At 32.9% G+C, this 17,832-nt stretch overlaps 4 protein-coding genes and 1 non-coding gene across 6 annotated transcripts; 4 read left to right on the top strand and 1 right to left on the bottom strand.

Annotated features, from left to right (window-relative positions):
- The first annotated feature begins 2,494 nt into the window (after positions 1-2,494).
- Positions 2,495-2,568, top strand: TRNAI-UAU. Its single transcript has one exon. It is a non-coding gene; the product is annotated as a tRNA-Ile (tRNA).
- Positions 2,569-3,180: 612 nt separating this feature from the next.
- On the top strand, positions 3,181-6,742 carry LOC114386604 (protein IQ-DOMAIN 1-like). 2 transcript variants are annotated; one of them, XM_028346636.1, is made up of 7 exons: positions 3,192-3,361; positions 3,515-3,621; positions 4,049-4,161; positions 4,769-4,936; positions 5,097-5,324; positions 5,785-5,898; positions 5,986-6,742. In XM_028346636.1, exons 3-7 carry the CDS (start codon positions 4,087-4,089, stop codon positions 6,325-6,327), a joined length of 927 nt encoding a protein of 308 aa, XP_028202437.1. In that variant the 5' UTR covers positions 3,192-3,361; positions 3,515-3,621; positions 4,049-4,086; the 3' UTR covers positions 6,328-6,742. The 2 variants fall into 2 exon arrangements, with proteins under 2 accessions (XP_028202436.1, XP_028202437.1); XM_028346635.1 differs by lacking the exon at positions 3,515-3,621 and having other exon boundaries at positions 3,181-3,361.
- Positions 6,743-9,169: 2,427 nt separating this feature from the next.
- On the top strand, positions 9,170-11,406 carry LOC114387720 (nudix hydrolase 15, mitochondrial-like). Its single transcript, XM_028347926.1, has 5 exons — positions 9,170-9,581; positions 9,738-10,054; positions 10,272-10,414; positions 10,725-10,844; positions 10,942-11,406. The coding sequence occupies exons 2-5, from the start codon at positions 9,760-9,762 to the stop codon at positions 11,149-11,151; spliced, it is 768 nt and encodes a 255-aa protein (XP_028203727.1). The 5' UTR covers positions 9,170-9,581; positions 9,738-9,759; the 3' UTR covers positions 11,152-11,406.
- Positions 11,407-11,559: 153 nt separating this feature from the next.
- LOC114387737 (nudix hydrolase 15, mitochondrial-like) lies at positions 11,560-13,724 on the top strand. Its single transcript, XM_028347944.1, has 4 exons — positions 11,560-11,840; positions 11,914-12,056; positions 13,005-13,124; positions 13,214-13,724. Exons 1-4 carry the CDS (start codon positions 11,624-11,626, stop codon positions 13,424-13,426), a joined length of 693 nt encoding a protein of 230 aa, XP_028203745.1. The 5' UTR covers positions 11,560-11,623; the 3' UTR covers positions 13,427-13,724.
- Positions 13,725-14,237: 513 nt separating this feature from the next.
- LOC114387736 (magnesium-chelatase subunit ChlI, chloroplastic-like) lies at positions 14,238-16,678 on the bottom strand. Its single transcript, XM_028347942.1, has 3 exons — positions 16,456-16,678; positions 16,119-16,228; positions 14,238-15,468 (listed from the first exon to the last, which is right to left on the bottom strand). Exons 1-3 carry the CDS (start codon positions 16,556-16,558, stop codon positions 14,416-14,418), a joined length of 1,266 nt encoding a protein of 421 aa, XP_028203743.1. The 5' UTR covers positions 16,559-16,678; the 3' UTR covers positions 14,238-14,415.
- Positions 16,679-17,832: the final 1,154 nt, after the last annotated feature.

A 17,832-nucleotide genomic window follows, 5' to 3' on the forward strand; every position in this document is an offset into this window, starting at 1 on the left:
AGAAAGATTTGAGTTTTTATTTTGAGTAAAATTTGATGTTTTTTGTTAAATTAGATTTTTATCCTCAGATTTTTTTTTTGGGTATGATCCTCTAATTTTTTGGATTTAATTAGATTTTCAATGTCAATTTCATCTAAACCATTTAGACAAAATTGACGTTAATGGTAAAATTTTATGTTGTCTCTTTATGGTTAAATATTGTTAATGATTTAGACAAAATTGATGGTCAGCACCTAATTAAACCTATTTTAAAAGTTAAAAGATCTAATTTAGCTTGAAAAAATTATAGGGCAATCGAATCAAAAGAACTAATTTAAACTTTTTTTTTTGATAAATTTTGAGTAAAAAAGTTTTAAAAAATTTAATCAATTCATCTAATTTTTATAAATTTTGGGTAGAAAAATGAAAACTTAGGGTTCTAGTTAAATAAAAATGAACAACAAAAATAAATTTACATAATTTTAAAATTAAATAAAGAAGCTTAATTGAATAAAAAAATTTAAAAAATTAATATTGTATTTCATAATAAAAGGATAAAAAATAAATGAAAATTTGTTATATTTAAAAGTAAAGTTAAAACAATAAAACCTACCTCTCTATGAAGCATCGGATATCCATACTAATGCCACCAGACCAACACGATGAGAGACAGTTTTGTGAATAAGGACTGTAGTAGAAGGGTCAACTGTCATGTTTGTTTCTACTTTCTATGGCCACTTACGCAATATAGAAAACTCAAAATGAGAGATATACAAGAGATAACCTTCTTAAGAGTTAAGACTGCAGAAAGTATTATAAGTTGAAAAATTGATAGCTGTTACAATTATGTCATTACTTAGCGTTTGAAGGTGACTCCTCACGGTCCAATTCCCAACCTGAACGAAAGAAGGTACGAGTTTATCATGCGAATGAAATTTTTGCTCAATTAATTTCTATTTTCTACGTTCTTCTTGCGGAGTGATTTGGGAACCTAAATAGGGATTGTAGAAAATGACAACAAATTGATAAAATGATAATGAACGAACCTGATTGCTATTTTTCTTCTATATGCAAGATCACGATGTAATTATTGAAGTTGGTTTGTACAGGTCTATTTGAGAAACTACTTGATCAAGTCGTCTATTTGAGAATATAGTTTTTTGCTAGGAGTAAATCTATGTCTGTTATTGTTTATATATGGCTTAATTAGTTATTTTGTACCACTATTTATTTATTTTATTCAATTTCATCCATCTATTATTTAAAAATTAAATTAGGTCTCATTTAAAAAAAAAAGTGATAATACAATCCTTTCAGTAAATTTGGTATAAATAGTGTTAAACATAACGTCAAAGTAGAATTGCTCCTTTAGTGATGTTAACAGACATGATGAATAGAAGTAACTTGTTTTGTCTAGAGGACATATATTTTGGTATAAATAGTGTTAAACATAACGCCAAATTAGTAATGCAATGAAAGTAATTTGTTTTGTCTAGAGGACATGTATTTTGGATTATAGATAATTTTATTTGAGATGAAAGTAGTTTTGTTGACACATCTAATCATGAAATAATTTTGAGTTGAATTTTTTTTCTTGTGTATAAGTTTTAATAATTGGTGCTCAAGTTGAGAGTTGGACCACGAAAAGAAATATTTATAGATAGGATTAAGATGCAAATCGAATGCCCATAGCCAAGTAAAGTTGTTCAAGGAAAAATGACTATCTTTGGATCAATGTCAAAAGAGTGAAGATTGCCATAAATATTGACCCTTAAAAGAGATTAATATTATGAGTCCTCTATTGAATAAGGTTTTCACACCTAATGAATTAATCTTTTGGATTGATTTCGCCTTTTGTATTTAAGTCTTAACAATTTTAAAAATTTATCCCATAGTATTTTTCGCAAAATTTATACTTAAAATTATTTATATATGTTTTATGCAAAATATATATTTAATTCTTTATTTATATGTTAAGTAAACCAAACTATTTAACTAAATTTGATTTTATCCGCATTTCAATCAAATTTTTTTGACTAACTCTCCTAAATAAACCATATTTCACAGTGAAAAAATATAAAAAAAACCATGTGTTTTGTCTAGTTTGTATTTAGCTCACTTAGCTTGCAGACTAATGGACTAATTCATAGGTCAAACGATAAAACAAAAAATAAGTATATATAACATAACTAAAAATTAGTTCATTCTTAAAATTTAAGATAAAAATGTGAACTTAAATACGAATAAATGAAAAAAAAAACATAATAGTATTATATAAATTTATTGTTCATTTGGGATAAAAGTTTTGATTCAATAAATAAGAACAAAATATAGAACCCCACAAATAAAAAATAAAATAAGGTGTGACTAGTCGACGATAATATTATGAAAGTTAATGACAGCACAAGAACCGAAGCTTAACAAGAAAAGTAAACTTGGAAAATTAAATAAAAATAGCGAGTAGACAAAATATAATATAAGTTAAATAAGATATTATAGAATTAATTAGTAAATTGGTCCCGTAGCTCAGTTGGTTAGAGCGCTGGTCTTATGAGCCGGAGGTCGCGAGTTCGAGCCTCGCCGGGACCATGTTTTAATCAAATTTTAATGTAACATTGGTCCACGCATCACCACTTCTGACACAGCTGCATGATGAAGTAGGTGAACCAGAAACAATCATCGTTCACGCCTATATAGAGAAATAATTTCTTAGTTTTATAAATAATATTATTTTTCATTTGTTTATTAGTTTTTCATGTTGAATGGGATGAGACTTATTATGGGTAGAGGGGGTTTTGTTTTGTTTTCTTCTCCTCTCGCGTCTTTTTTATATAAATCTTCTCTTGTCTTTTTATCTCTAGGTGTATGGTTTTGTGAAAATACATTTCTAAAAAAAAAAGTGAAAAGAAATATAAATAATTGAATAGAAGAACCAGAAAAGCAAGAAAGCAAGGACTCAGCATCAAAATATTGGCAGAATTAGTTCCGCTGCATTGTAGGTTTCCTTGCAGAGTTCTTCAAAAATCCAACAAACTATGCCATATTACGATACTCTCTCTGGCCTCTGTGGCAGGACTACACGTACTGACCCCATGTATTCGTAATTCGTCGGTTGTCGCTTTCACATAGATAAAGTCTTCTCCTTTTTTATTTATTTCATTTTTGGACTTATATCCATCTTTCACTCAACTTATACGTTATGAGAGAATTAATGCTGGTATTGGGCCATGGCAATCCACATTTCACACCCACCTTTTATTCTCTCTCTCTCTCTCCTTTTCTTCCTCTTTACTTCTACACTAAATATATCATTTTCCCCACCCCCCATTTCTTTGTTGCCAGTTCAGGAAAACAAATAAAGTTCTCCTTTGAAACTTCTCTGGTATGTCTGTCATTCTCACCCCCACTTGCATTCTTGTTTCTCTTTTTGTGATTCTGAGAATTCCCATTTGCATGTTGGTTTTGGGCATATTCCTTCTTTGTTTTTTCAGAAGTTGAGTTGCTGATCCATGTTTTTTATGTGATGTTTTGGTAGATCACAATATGCGTTTGTTTTTTATTTCTCTTATGAGTTTTGCTGACTGGGCTGTTATTTTTGCCGGGAAGACAAAAAAGAGTTTCTTTTTGGGATCAACTCTAACAGTATGTCCTATATTCATAACTGTAGTTAGCTTCAATATGTGCAATTTACTTCTTTCTTTTTATAGTGTCTCGAACTATGATCCAATTGGATCGCTGTATGCTTTTCTGATCATAATGTGATAGCTGATAGGATCCACCCTATAGTATATTTGTAACATAATCTTTCATGGTGGCATATAATATACACGGACTTGATTACAAACAACATACACAAGAGAATTCCTTTATCGAGCTTTAAATTAAAAGCATCTATTTCTATATAGAGACTAATGTTTGAAGAAGTAAGTCTAAGCGTCTAACTGCCTAAGGCTTTCATTTACCTTCTTCTCCGGGTTTGTTTTGTATGGATGGATCTCTTATAATTGAGAACAACATACTAAACCTGTAATAATGAAGAGTGAGATGCTAATGTTTGCTATATTCCCAGGGCTATGTTATTTTGAAAGAAGTTACTTCGCATCAATAATGGGTTCAGGTGATTGGTTTAAGACAATAATTAGCTTAAGAAAATCAAAAGAAGGCAGATCAAAGAAAGCAAAGGTATAATGCACTTCTTGTCAGTTTTTGTTTATTTATCTAATCCTTGCAAGGATAAATTTCAGAAATGTCAATCTGTTGAATTTAAGCTTATATATCTCCATTATTCTCCTAAAAAACTGAATTAATCTTTGAGTTTTGGTGGCCCCTTATCTGAAATTCTTAATCATATGATATACTGCTAAGCCTTTTTATAACTACTGTTCTCATTTTCTATAAAGGATAAAGCTGTAGTAAGTTAGTTCTAGACCAGACTTAGTCCTTGTCCAGAATTGAAATGACCAACTTCTCTGTTGCCATAAATTGAAGAGCAAAGTTAGTTTAGATGCCTTTTATAAACTATAAGGTGATTCAAGATTTCTGACTGCTATATGACTCTAAACTGATGTAATTATTTTTTAAACAGGACTGATAGAAGTTAAAATTTTATCTTAGTTTGGAATGGTGATGCGTATGAGACACAGTAAATGTTGTTTGCAACAACTCAATTACTATGTTAATAATTTAGGCTGCATCAATACATTATATTACCAAGTATAAGAATTTATTATGCATGAGAGCCATTGTAACGAGAATGTTTCTATCTCTATCTGGCCACATTTTGCAACAGGGTATCTTAACTCAAGAGAAACTAAATGCATCAAAGTCAAACAATTATCCAGGAAAAGAATCCAGTGGTTTAACAAATGGTATTAAAAGTGAAAACCTTGTGTCAGCTGGGGTGTCAGTTGAAACTATTGCTGCAACAAGGATCCAGACTGCATTTCGAGCTTATAAGGTGTGTTGAGTTGAAAATTTTGTGGAGACAGGTTCTTATAGTACAGGATAACTCTACTCTGACTTTTTTTATTGAGCATATCCTTAGCAATCAAACTTCAAACCTGTGTTAATATCTTTGATGGTGTTCATTTTGCAACTCTGACTTTGAAACTGTCCAGGCTAGAAAAGCTTTACGTCGCATGAAAGGATTTACAAAACTGAAGATCCTAACAGAAGGCTTTTCTGTTAAAAAGCAAGCTAGTACAGCTGTAACATACCTTCATTCATGGAGCAAGATACAAGCTGAGATTAGAGCTCGTCGAATCTGTATGGTAACAGAAGACAGGATCAGGAGGAAGAAACTAGAGTCTCAACTAAAACTGGAGGCAAAGCTTCATGATCTGGAGGTAATCTTTAGCTTGCCCTAATTTTCTTCAAGTTTGTTTAAGTCTTAAAATTTAAAACAAGATATTTTCTTCCAATGCCACCACTCTAACTAATCAGCGCTTGTATCTATTTATTTGATGAAAGCCCAATTGTTGTATTTTAGTTATCTTGAACTTTGGTTTTGGTTTTAAAGTGGTGATTCTTTCATATTGTGCTAGAAATTGTTAGATGTGTTTCTAACTTTCTAGGAATTTTGTAGTCTGCCTGGAACTGCATTTCCTATTCTCTGTAGTTTTAAGTTAAATTGCATGGTGAAATATGCATAAAACAAGTTCTCAATAAAAATCAATTCCAGATATAGTGCTTGAAATCTTCTATATTGAATAGTTAATACTGATCAAATATTTCGCTAGATACACAACCTTGTTGGAACTCAATCTAGTTAATCTTGTTCTGAGCACTAGACAGCATAAATTACAGGTTGAATGGTGTGGTGGTTCTGAAACCATGGAGGAAATCCTTGGAAGGATACATCACAGGGAAGAAGCAGCAGTTAAGCGCGAAAGAGCCATGGCATATGCTTTTTCCCATCAGGTAGGTTAGTTAGTGTTGGGAATGTCTCAATATCTGTTTCACCTGATCCTACTGATAATCACATACATATCTTATGAATCATACTAGTGGAGGGCCAACTCTAGTCAGAACCAACTGCTTGGTAATTATGAACTTAGCAAAGCTAATTGGGGTTGGAGCTGGAAGGAATGCTGGATTGCTGCTCGTCCATGGGAAAGCCGTATCCCTAGCTTATCCGTCACCCCGGAGAAAGCTCAACATAAGCAGCCAAGCCCAAGCAAAGTTCAGAAGGATAAGAACACATCAACACCAAAAACTCCCGTCTCATTTAAACCTCCTTCAGCCAATGCAAAAGGGACTCCTCCCTCGGCCAACGCAAAAGGCACTTCAAAAGCTAGGAGATTGTCTTATCCAACAACTGAGAAAACTCTGGTCCAAAGAGTGCAATGAGTCCTCAGCATGGTTTGCTAAGACAGCACAATTTTTAAGTATAAAGCCTTTTTGGATAATTCGAATTGAACTGAGTCAAATTGATTTTCAATTGGTTACAGTCCATAAAAAGGCAACTAAAAAGCCAACTTATTTATTTATTGATTGCTTCCAATTTGTGCATATGAGCGTGACTGAAATTCAAGCCACTGCAGAGAATGTGTTAACAGACCTGCTTGTGGGTGTGATTTGTTGATGCTTCTGTTTATTATCTTTTTCAATCTTGTACATTCAAATTCAAGGAAGAGACAGATTGTAGATAGGACAATATATCTATTTTTTCCTCTTCTCTGCTGTAATAGAAAATTTCCAAGATGTGATCAAGTTGTTGACTTCGTCATGGTTTATTATTACCATATTGAGATGGCTTGTGCAACTTGCTAGTGTTTTTGCTCCGTTTATAATTATATGTTACCAAATAATACATACATGTGTGTGTATTTCTACCATAATACTTATTATTTTTCAACCTTGTTATTTTACAAGAGCCAGCACAGATATTTAGTGACAAATCACGTGTAATACAACTAGTTGAATAATTTCATTTACATGCCTTGAAACTCTCCCAAACTATGCAAAATGTAAAATGTGGGGTTTATAATGCAAAATCATTATATAAAATGACTAATGACATGTTTGCTTGGTTCAATTTATTGTTTAAAGAAATGGTTATTGTTTGAAATTCTCTAAGAAAGTTATAGAAGGGGTATATATTATTTTTTTAAATAAGATCAAATACACATGCAATAATGGTTACGATATGGCAAATAATTGCAGAACAACTCCTACATGATAGTGGAGGGTGGAAAGGTACCTAATTAGTTGGAGTTGGTGGAGGTGATTAATTATGCTTGATAATTGTCATCACCTACTTGCTGCATCTATCTTAATGACCAACTAAGGAGGAAATAGAATCATCTGTCAAACTACAACGATCCGATTACCCTTAAATTGAAAAATAAATTATTTTAATTGTCAAAATATTTTTTAAATAAAGTAATTTAATTTTTATTTCAATTTTTTGGATAAAGTAATTCATTTTCAAACATATGTGAATTTTTTTAAATAATAAAAAATTGCTTTAAAATTATAGAATTAAACAAAAAATGATTAATTTTACCGTTTCTTAATAAATTAATAACTACAAATTTAAATATTAAGTACTTCGTAATTTTAGAGATGACAAATTGAGCATAGTCCAATGGGTTAGTTTGAACAACTCATAATTAAAGTTGGGCCATTGCTTCCTGTACCTTTAAATTTGCTGCACCTTTTTAAGCTTCTAGAAAGGCTAACCTTGAATGCAAATTTAAATTCTGAATTAGGTGCAGGGATATATTACAGAGGTGCAGGAAGCAACTTCCTTAAAAAATCTTATTTTTATATGGCAGTTAAATATTTTTTCTTATTTTTATATCATTTCAAATATAGTATTAAGAAAAAAATTAAAGTGACAGTTTACTGATATTGAATAAATGATTTTTCATTGACATGATAAATAACAGATAATTTACTTAATTTTTACAAAATTCTTTATTTATTTCATAACTTTATAAAAAAAAATTCAATCATAAATGTCAGGAAAAATATAATAAAAATAAAATAAATGGTGTTTTAAAAAAATTAAAGTGATAATTTTATAGAATAATAAATTAAAACGATCAATACTTTTTTTTTGTCAGATAAAATGATCAATAAGACTAATAATGCTAGAGATCTAGGGCCAATAAGGCAATAGCTAAAGGGGCAATAGAGCCTGCATTTCCTATAAAATGAAACACCACCCTAAGGCCCGGCCCCCCACATTTTTTGTTTATATTAATTTTCCATTTTTTTCTTCTATTATGTGCTCATTTCGAAAAAATCTACTCTCAGTTTATAGGAGGGTCTAGTAAAAGAGAAATAGACACATGGGATGAAAAACAGACTCATGGAATATGAGAGACCCACTAGAGGATCTCATAGACCAATGTATCTGTCTCTTTCCTATTGGACTCCTCCTGTAATCAGAGAGGAGTTGAACCCGCCCATTTCCTATGGCAAAGCAAATAGCATATGACACTCACAAATTTTGGCTCAGTTTGGATAAACAATTTGATTAAGTATCTATTAAATAATTGTTTATCATATAAATACTCATATATAAGTTGTTTTATAATTAAAAAAATGAAATTAAATTGTTTGTTATAAGTTTTTAAATTATCTCGGAATGCTTGTTAAAATAAGCTGTAACATATCAAAAGTTATTTTCATAAGTTTTCTTACACTTTTTTTTTCTTTAAATAACTAAGCTTCTTACAGTTACACAAATGCTTCGGCGATAAGAGATTGATTAATCACAAAGTTTTTTCTTTAAAAGAAAATGGAATCCAATTAAATTTAGTGGTTTAAACACTAACACATTTACAATCGTACATTACAAATAAATGTTTTATTACTTGTAAATTCGGATTATCCAACATTGATTAAAAATCTAAAAGAAAGTATTTACTATATAAAACATAAGCGAGCGTGAAATAGATCATCGTCGTGTAATTTTTGGCCTCTCAAAAACATTTGTTTTTAAGTTTCTTAACGAGTACCGTTATCTCAACATTTGCCTTACAACTAAAATAATGTAATGGGTTCATGAGAATTTGTCATTAAAAGCCGGCATTTTTTATAGTCAATAACGTTATCGTCTCATAACTGGCCCTTGTGCCTTTTTAATGTGAGTCGCTACCAAACCAAAGAGAACCTTCCAACTAGAAGAGCAATAATATAATCAAAGACCGATGTTGAAATCGGAAACCTAACTACATGGATAAATACTAAGTACATTTCTAATTCCTTCAGTTACTGTCCAATTTGTTGCATTAAACATTTTTCCATTTCAGATCTTCCTTAGTTGTCATTGGGTGAAAAAGGCAAGCTAAGTTATTCGGACCCATAGATTCTAGCCCAAAAATTGCACTTGCCATAACTCCTTGTTGCCTGATTAGTTTGATGAATTTCAGTTGTATGTGTGTGTCATACATGTGATATTGGGATTGGAGACAACAAACTTGTGAAGCTATGGTTTTTACAGGAAACTGGAGAGACACATCATTGTTGGTTGTGACTTGCTACTGATAAAGAATGAAGAAGATAGTGACTGGGGTAGGACCAAAAAACGTAGCCGTTCATATGGCAACTTTTTCCGTTTCAAGGACATTAATATTTGTTGCCAAAAACAGGTATCCCTTCACACCATTCAATCATAGAACCTGTACCATTCTACCATCTACCCTTTTTCATCAATTTCTACGAGTTCAAATATCATTAGTGGATGCTATATAGTATGGTACTATGATATGTAGTTAACTGCAACTCATGGCTTCTATTGTGAGAAGATAGCTTTTTCTCTCCAAATTCATGGATTCTTCAAACAGCAATGGAGGATCACAGAGGCTCCTGGACTTGGCGCAACGGCTCCGCCTTGACAAGCCCCCACCATTCCCTGAAGACATTTTGGATCAGATCATGGAAGAGAAGGGAGATAAGGTTGTCTCAGAAGTGAGTTACACAGAATCAGCCACCCCAATTGCTCAAAACACAGAAAAAATTAGATACAAGAGAGCTGCAGTTTTGATCTGCATATTTGAAGGAGATGCTGGGGATCTGAGAGTGATACTCACTAAACGCTCTTCCAAGCTTTCCACTTACTCTGGTCAGTCCAGTTTCATACATTTTTTGTTTGCTTAAAGATTTTAAATGTAGGACAATCAATGTGACAATGTTTTGTACTTTTTTAAGATGTGGATAGATTAAATGACATAAATGAAAAAAATGTTATTTTTTCCTTCCCTTCATATCTAGGCACTGTGACTCAATAGGGAATGAAATGAGGATCGTGTGTATTGCATGTTGTTGACATTGTTTTGCAGGTCAAGTGGCCTTGCCTGGCGGGAAAGCGGAGGAGGGGGATAAAGATGATGGGGACACTGCAAAAAGAGAGGCAATGGAGGAAATTGGGTTGGACCCTGAACTTGTCGATGTTGTTACTGTTCTTGAACCATTTTTCTCCAAGGTATAGGTTCTTTTTACACCTCCACTTGTAGGAGTAATTGATGTAATGTAACTTTGATTGACCTGGTTGACTAGTGGCTGAAAGAAAATTTGAACACTCCAATTATGTGAAATTAGGAATTTTGCTTTAAATTTAAGTATTTTATTTATGTTCACGAAACATTTATGGACTGGAAGATGTGGAATTTTGCAGCATCATATCACTTTATCTTGAATGGTTATATATTTCTTGATTGACGAATGAATAATGATTGAAACTATTTAGTTGCCCGAAGTGAAAGTTAATCCATTGTTTTTTTCTTCTTTTGTAGTACCTAATGAGAGTGATTCCTGTCATTGGCATTCTTCATGACAAAAAAGCATTCAAACCTGTTCTGAATCCTGCTGAAGTAGAAGCTGTATTTGATGCACCTTTAGAAATGTTTCTTAAGGTCCACTCTTAGTTTTATTTCTCTATTATGTGTTTTACTGACATTTTCTATATTATTAATTCTTCTAGAAGTTGTCTGATGACATTACATTAATCAGGATGAAAAACGGAGTCAGAAGAAGATGCAGTGTATGGGAGAGAATTATCTGATACATTTGTTTGACTATGAAATCGAGCATAAAAAATTCCTTATATGGGGTTTAACTGCTGGGATCTTGATAAGGGCTGCATCAGTTGTGTACCAACGACCTCCAGCTTTCATGGAGCAGAATCCTAAATTCAAGCTTCCTGGGGATTTAACTATGTAATAATGCATTGAATTAGACATTTAATGTATTTTAGCCCTTAACATGTGTTCATTCTACAATAATATTCATCACAAATGTAGATTTTAAGAGTAGGTAGGTATTTATATGTACTAAGAAAGGAAAAGTGTCCAGGCACTTGGAATTCATATTCCTACTTACAAAATGCCATCAGTAAGTTTCATTGGTTTACTCCCAAAGATGTATCAAAAATCTTAGAATAGAATAAAATAAACCATCGATTTCATTTTTAAAGTACACAAATTATGTATAAAAAATAAATATAAAATTTTCTAATTTATCATGAAGTAAAAAAATGTCAACAACTAAAAACATAAATAAATTCATTAAGAAATGGAATATTTATTAGAAATAAAAAAAAAAACATATTTAAGTGAATAACTAATAAAAAAGTAAAGTTGTAAGGAGTGGGTACTTGGTAACAACAATCAACGTGAGGTTGCGTGACAGGGGAATGGGTTCGAACAGGGCGGAGGTACGAGGTTCACAGAGATTACAGGCTCTGATTCACCATCTCCACTCTTCTATTCCCTCTGACTCTAACGAACCCAATTCAAAATTCACCGTTTGGAAGAAGAGAGCAGCAGTTCTGATCTGCGTCTTCGAAGGCGCCGATGGGAATCTTCGAGTATTTCTCACCCAGCGGGCTTCCTCTCTCTCAACCCACTCCGGTAACTCTCTCTGCAAAGTTTCGCTATTTTTTTTTTTATTTCAGCATAATAACTGAAATGGGTTGCATTTCAGGTGAGGTTGCTTTGCCAGGTGGCAAGAGGGAAGAAGGTGATGCTGACGATGTACAAACAGCGCTGAGAGAGGCTAAGGAGGAAATTGGCTTGGACCCTTCTCTTGTTTCTGTTATCACTCTTCTCCCTCCCTTTCATACTAAGGTATTTGTCTCTCTTTTCAATTTCATCTTAGTTTTAACTTCCTTTGCTTTCATTTAGGTTTCTGATTAGTAAACATTTCAATCGAATTGCACTTGCACGAATCCGTTTCTTATATTCTGAGCGAGGGGTAGTGCTGTCATGTTAACACTCAGCTGATTAACCACCCTCCTGCCCACGAGTTCCAACCTTGATGGGCTTGGGGTTCTAATTCAGGATTCTTAATAACATAAGTTATGTTCAGCAATTTCAGAGTATGCTAGTATTTTCCTATCTTTCTAGTATCTCACTGTCTTTATAGTATTTAGGTTAAAGCTTATGAGATATTTTCAATTACAAAGCTCTAATATTAAGACTCTTCTAAAACAAGAATGCAGAGTTGATCTGTGCTTATGGAGAAATTGGATGAGGTAGCTTCTGAAAAGGTTGAGGTGCTTAAGTTGGTTGTAGTATGAGAAGTTTAATTCAATTTTACCTTCTTGATCCATTTTATTTTTTTATTTTCTTCTTGTGTGTGTAAAAATATAGAAATTAACTTAAATATGTTTTTGATTCCTAATAAATATTTAATTTTTACGTTTGCTTTCTAATAAATTTTTTATTTGCATTGAGTTTCTATTGAAACAACAAAACACACCATTCGTTAATTTATCAACTAAAAAAAGTGTCAATGACCAAAAATAAAATTATTGTTATATTAAAAACTCAACACAAAACAAATTTATTAGGAAACAAACACAAAAATTGAATATTTATTAGGGATAAAAATAAAATTTAACTTGTTTTGAGACTCATTAACTATTAAGGCACATATTATCCAGGCTCAAGTTCATCTATTAGTTGTGCAATTTTACAATTTTATTTTAGTCTATTATTTTCTTTGATGATTCAATCCGAATATTTAAATATATGCATAGCTCAATACCCTGACAAAGTGGTTTTCAAATGCAGTATGGTGTTACAATAATACCTGTGGTTGGAGTACTGTTCGACAAGGATGCATTTTCACCTGTTTTAAATTCAGCTGAAGTTGAAGCAATATTTGATGTTCCATTGGAGATGTTCCTCAAGGTTTATGCTACTGTTCCTGTTCTCGCTTATTTATTTTTTTTACATAAAGGCAAATGAACTTAATTTCTGACATTATGGTTTGAATGCAGAACGATAACAGAAGAGCCGAGGAAAGAGAGTGGATGGGGGAGAAGCATCTTGTACATTATTTTGATTATGAAGATGGGAATAAGAAGTATGTGATATGGGCTATAACTGCTGCAATCTTAATTCGGTCGGCTACTCTTTTACTTCAGCGGCCACCTGCATTTCTAGAGCAGAGGCCCAAAATATGGGGAGGAATGACTGAAAATGACATATGATAATACAAGGAGTAGTTCCAAATAATGATTTTGTCTTTTAAGATTGTATAATAATTTAACACATGAAGCTGCATTTTTTAGCAATGAAGCATATATTTGCTTCTATGTTAGATCCAATGGGATCTTCATTAGAAGGAATGAATACTAACAATAACACATTTCGTGTGTTCGGAAACTTGTTAATAACATTCGTATGTAAGAAAATTGCGTCAAAATCAGAGAAAGGCAGAAGCTACCGTGAGTTGTTTCTGCTGGATGGTGTGAAGTTTTTGCTAAATAGAATTCAAACATGCGGTTACTGTGTGTTTGGAAACCCATCTTATACTTGTTTCATTCAGCAAAGCCACGTCTAGCAATAACATAAATGCAGAAGCTATTCATGTTAGCTTCCGAGTGATGTAGATCTGAATGGACATGATAAGCAAACAAACATACTACTATTAAAGAATTGGAGAAACTTGGAGATTCAGTGGATACGTATTACGTATATATGAAGCGCTGCTTAACACAGGAATAATACTGGCCACGAGAATATTAACAAAAATGGGGTTCCACTAACAACATATATTCTTGGAGCGTATTTATTTTGCTATGTTTTTTTCTAATAATTAACCTTCTTGATGCCAACGGGAAATGCTGATTGAGTCACAACCGTTTGTTAATTGATTCAAGTAGAAAAAAGTTGTGGCGTGATTAACTAACATATTTTAACAAAATAGTAAGTTTTTTTTTTTCTTCAAATTTATGCTAATACAAGAACCACAGTCTCAGCATCCCAAGCTTATGAAAAGGCTACAAATAACAGAAGAAATTAGAGAATGAATCTTGCACGTAAAATGCTTGGAATTTCCTGCGTAGAAGGAACTCATGAATCTTACTAATGTTTAAGTACAATGAAAATCCCCACAGAAAAGGTAAAATGTAAATAATGAAGTAGCATTATACTCATGGAATACCACAGCATACAAACCGTGTTATATCTAAGATCCTCAGCTAAATACCTCATAAAATTTCTCAGTGACAAGTAAACCTGAGTCTATAGACTCCAAGGGATCCTTTCTAAGACGGTGTCTCAAGCAGTTAGGGATGACAGTAGCAATATCCTCTGCACTTACTTTGTCTCTTTCCTTCAGAGCAGCAAGAGCTTTTGCAGCTCTATTTGTTACTATGTCTCCTCTTAATCCATCCACATTCAACTCAGCACACACCTTGGAGATTTTCACCTTGAGATCTTGATCAATCTGAACAGAAGAAAGAACACTCCTTGCTGATGTAATTTGTTGTTGGAGCTTCTCTTGCTCGGCTTTGTAAGAATCTCGGAATTCCTTTGGATTTTTGTCAAATCGACCTCTCTCCTCCACAATCTTCACTCTAAGCTCAGCATCCCTAACAGTTCCCACTTGAGCATGCATTCCAAACCTATCCAGCAGCTGTGGCCGGAGCTCACCTTCTTCAGGGTTTCCCGAGCCAATTAGGATAAACCGTGCAGGGTGTGAGATAGAAATTCCCTCTCTCTCCACTGTGTTCCATCCTGATGCAGCAGAATCCAACAACACATCTACCAAGTGATCATCCAAAAGATTAACTTCATCAACATATAGGATTCCCCTATTAGCTTTAGCCAGTAGTCCAGGCTCAAATGCCTTGACACCCTCAGTCAGGGCTTTCTCAATGTCAATTGTTCCACACACTCTATCTTCTGTAGCTCCCAATGGCAAATCAACCATGTTAATTTTGGTCAAGACAACAGAAAGTTCCTCTCCTTGAAGTACACGCTCTCTGACTTCAACACCCATGAATTCTGGATCTTGTGGGTCTGAGTTATAAGGGTCACCAGCAACAACCTTGATTTCAGGAAGTAAATCAACCAATGACCTGACGGTTGTAGATTTCCCTGTGCCCCTATCCCCCATGATCATTACACCTCCAATCTTAGGATCAATCACATTAAGGAGAAGACAAAGCTTCATCTCATCTTGTCCAACTATGGCAGAAAATGGGTATACTGGCCTCTGGCTTTCTTTAGAAGCAATACTTTGGGCCTGGATATGAAAAGTTTACAGGGTTAGATTCTTGTAACACACACGCGCACACACACAGAATCAAACACAAAGGCCTAGCCCCCAATGCTTAATTTCTAAGAAATCTTGCACTAATTTTGAACGAAAATAGTGCATGACAAAAATATTCAGAATCTATTTTCATTCCTCTACTTTTTGCCTTGCTATTTCCCCCCAATCAACTACACTCTAAATGTCCACGCGAATGTTAACAGAAATCATCTACGTTTAAAGGGAAAAGAAAAATGAATAAATAATGTATGCACTAACAATGTAAAAGTGTTTTATATTGTTATCCAATCCAATCATGAACCGTAACCATATATGGTAAGTTTGTTAAATTTTATTAACAATTATCTTAAAGGTCATACAGAGAATGATTTCTGCTTAATTGATCATGTAAAACCTTTATACTGAGCGTGCATGTTTATTAAAAAATGCCTTGTACCCATAATTTGTTAAAAACTCACTAGGAATGCTCAATGGCTCAACGCACACAACACACAAAAGAATGGAAGTCTTTACAACAATTAATCTAGGGTACACCTAGTATTTCCACCCAGTGCAATTCAAAACACAGGCAAAGACACTGAAAGAACATCTAGACCTCAAGAATCCAATATCCTACCTACCTGTTCTACAGAGTTAACTTCAGTGGCAACATTGGCAACTGAGAGCTGAGACCTTCCCTTGATGCCATGAATTCCAATTCCTCCATAAAATTTCCGCCCATAGCTCTGCCCTGCAAAGCCACAACCACTCAACTAAGATTCTATGTTCAAACTATTACATAATGCCCACAAGTACCCACCTTCCATTTCCAGCTACAAACCCCCCAAGGCAAAATAAAATCACAACTTCAGCACAGAGAAATAACATATATGAAATGGGGCCTGCAGCACACCTCCAAAACAAGATATTAAAGGCAAAAAAACAGAGAAAAAAACATATACTTTGCAAGCAATGTACCTGAAGTTAGAGAGAGTGTGTGAATGGAAGGCTTGGAAGAAAAAGAAGAGATGCAGCGCGAAGGAAGAACCGCAATTGAAGAAGTGCCCAACGTGGACGCCATAACCGTAGAAGAGAAGAGGGAGTGTGTGCTATGTAGCAATTTGTTTCTTTTGTGTTTTATTCACCATTCATAGCAGCTGACGTGCTTCTTATTGGCCTCCCGGGCTTCGGATAAGAAGATAGATAGATTTCATTCTTCTTTCTCTCTCTTCTTCTTCTTTTTAATTGAAAAAATAACTCAATTAATAGTTCCTTAAAGTTTTCATTTTTTTAAAATACCATTATCGTTTTTATTTGACCATGTATCCTTACATACATCTTTGTTTTTTAAACTAAAAATATTGATCAACTTCTTCATATTCTCCTAATTAAGCTTTTAAAACTAAAAAGGTATATTTTTCTTTGTTAATATTAGATAGTCTCTATTAAAAATAAATATAAGTTTTGTGATCGTTACACTAATTCTTCTTGTCACACAGTACTGGAATTACTAGATCTTCTTAGTTTCTTATTTCATGTATCTTTAATTATAAAATCCTTTTTTAAATTTTTTTTATTCTTTTTTATAATTAGATTGTTTTTTTTATTTTTAAATGTATTAATTATTTTTTTTACATATTCTGATTTAATTATTTTTTCTTTAAAAATTAATAAAAATAATTAAATGGATAGGAATGTAAGAAAAGAATAATTTTAGAATGATAGTATGAATAATTTATAAATTTAATGCAATGAACTAACTTAATTATTTTTTTAAGGAATGTAAACTAATTAAAAAAATATTATAATTAAGGTCAAAAGGAAAATAATTTTTTTAACTCGAATCCATTGAGCCGAAGGCAATCCGAGTAAAACTAGAATTCAAATAGTGAAAATGCAAGATGCAAGGGGTAACATACATCTACACGAGACAAAAGGTTTATGTTCTCCAATCATATGCTCACATTTGAAGAAGAAAATTTGAGATTAATGTTAAAAATTGTAGCGTTATTTTAAGGATATGCTCACATTTACCAGTCTCCGTATGTTAATTGAGTATGCAAACTTGACCTTTTCATGAGCCTGGATTCCCAAGGCCTTGACCCTGTCTTGGCAAATAACAATTGGAGACTATCATCATAGGTAATTGAATAGATTATCATTCTCTTCATTGTATTTGAAGGGACAAATTTAGCGAAACATTAGTTTCAAACAAAATGTAAGGGATGAAAAAATTTACTGTATCTACGCCTTTAATTAAAATCATGACATCTAACATGTACCTTACCTTATTTTTTTATGACAAAATTAGAGGAAACTGTCTAATTAAGACCGAGAGTGGGTCTTGATAATCCG

This window comes from Glycine soja, chromosome 15 (assembly GCF_004193775.1).
Source record: "Glycine soja cultivar W05 chromosome 15, ASM419377v2, whole genome shotgun sequence".
NCBI lineage: Eukaryota > Viridiplantae > Streptophyta > Magnoliopsida > Fabales > Fabaceae > Glycine > Glycine soja.

What these genes read in the sequence shown, in the direction of transcription:
- LOC114386604 (XM_028346635.1), top strand. Translation starts at nt 4,087, where the DNA reads ATGGGTTCAGGTGATTGGTTTAAGACAATAATTAGCTTAAGAAAATCA. An exon ending in CAAAGCTTCATGATCTGGAG is followed by an intron (nt 5,325 to 5,784) that starts GTAATCTTTAGC and finishes CATAAATTACAG; the next exon opens with GTTGAATGGTGTGGTGGTTC. An exon ending in CATATGCTTTTTCCCATCAG is followed by an intron (nt 5,899 to 5,985) that starts GTAGGTTAGTTA and finishes GAATCATACTAG; the next exon opens with TGGAGGGCCAACTCTAGTCA.
- LOC114387720 (XM_028347926.1), top strand. Translation starts at nt 9,760, where the DNA reads ATGGATTCTTCAAACAGCAATGGAGGATCACAGAGGCTCCTGGACTTG. An exon ending in CAAGCTTTCCACTTACTCTG is followed by an intron (nt 10,055 to 10,271) that starts GTCAGTCCAGTT and finishes ATTGTTTTGCAG; the next exon opens with GTCAAGTGGCCTTGCCTGGC. An exon ending in CTTTAGAAATGTTTCTTAAG is followed by an intron (nt 10,845 to 10,941) that starts GTCCACTCTTAG and finishes TACATTAATCAG; the next exon opens with GATGAAAAACGGAGTCAGAA.
- LOC114387737 (XM_028347944.1), top strand. Translation starts at nt 11,624, where the DNA reads ATGGGTTCGAACAGGGCGGAGGTACGAGGTTCACAGAGATTACAGGCT. An exon ending in CTCTCTCTCAACCCACTCCG is followed by an intron (nt 11,841 to 11,913) that starts GTAACTCTCTCT and finishes GTTGCATTTCAG; the next exon opens with GTGAGGTTGCTTTGCCAGGT. An exon ending in TCCCTCCCTTTCATACTAAG is followed by an intron (nt 12,057 to 13,004) that starts GTATTTGTCTCT and finishes TTTCAAATGCAG; the next exon opens with TATGGTGTTACAATAATACC.
- LOC114387736 (XM_028347942.1), bottom strand. Translation starts at nt 16,558, where the DNA reads ATGGCGTCCACGTTGGGCACTTCTTCAATTGCGGTTCTTCCTTCGCGC. An exon ending in CACACTCTCTCTAACTTCAG is followed by an intron (nt 16,229 to 16,455) that starts GTACATTGCTTG and finishes GTGGCTTTGCAG; the next exon opens with GGCAGAGCTATGGGCGGAAA. An exon ending in AAGTTAACTCTGTAGAACAG is followed by an intron (nt 15,469 to 16,118) that starts GTAGGTAGGATA and finishes TTTCATATCCAG; the next exon opens with GCCCAAAGTATTGCTTCTAA.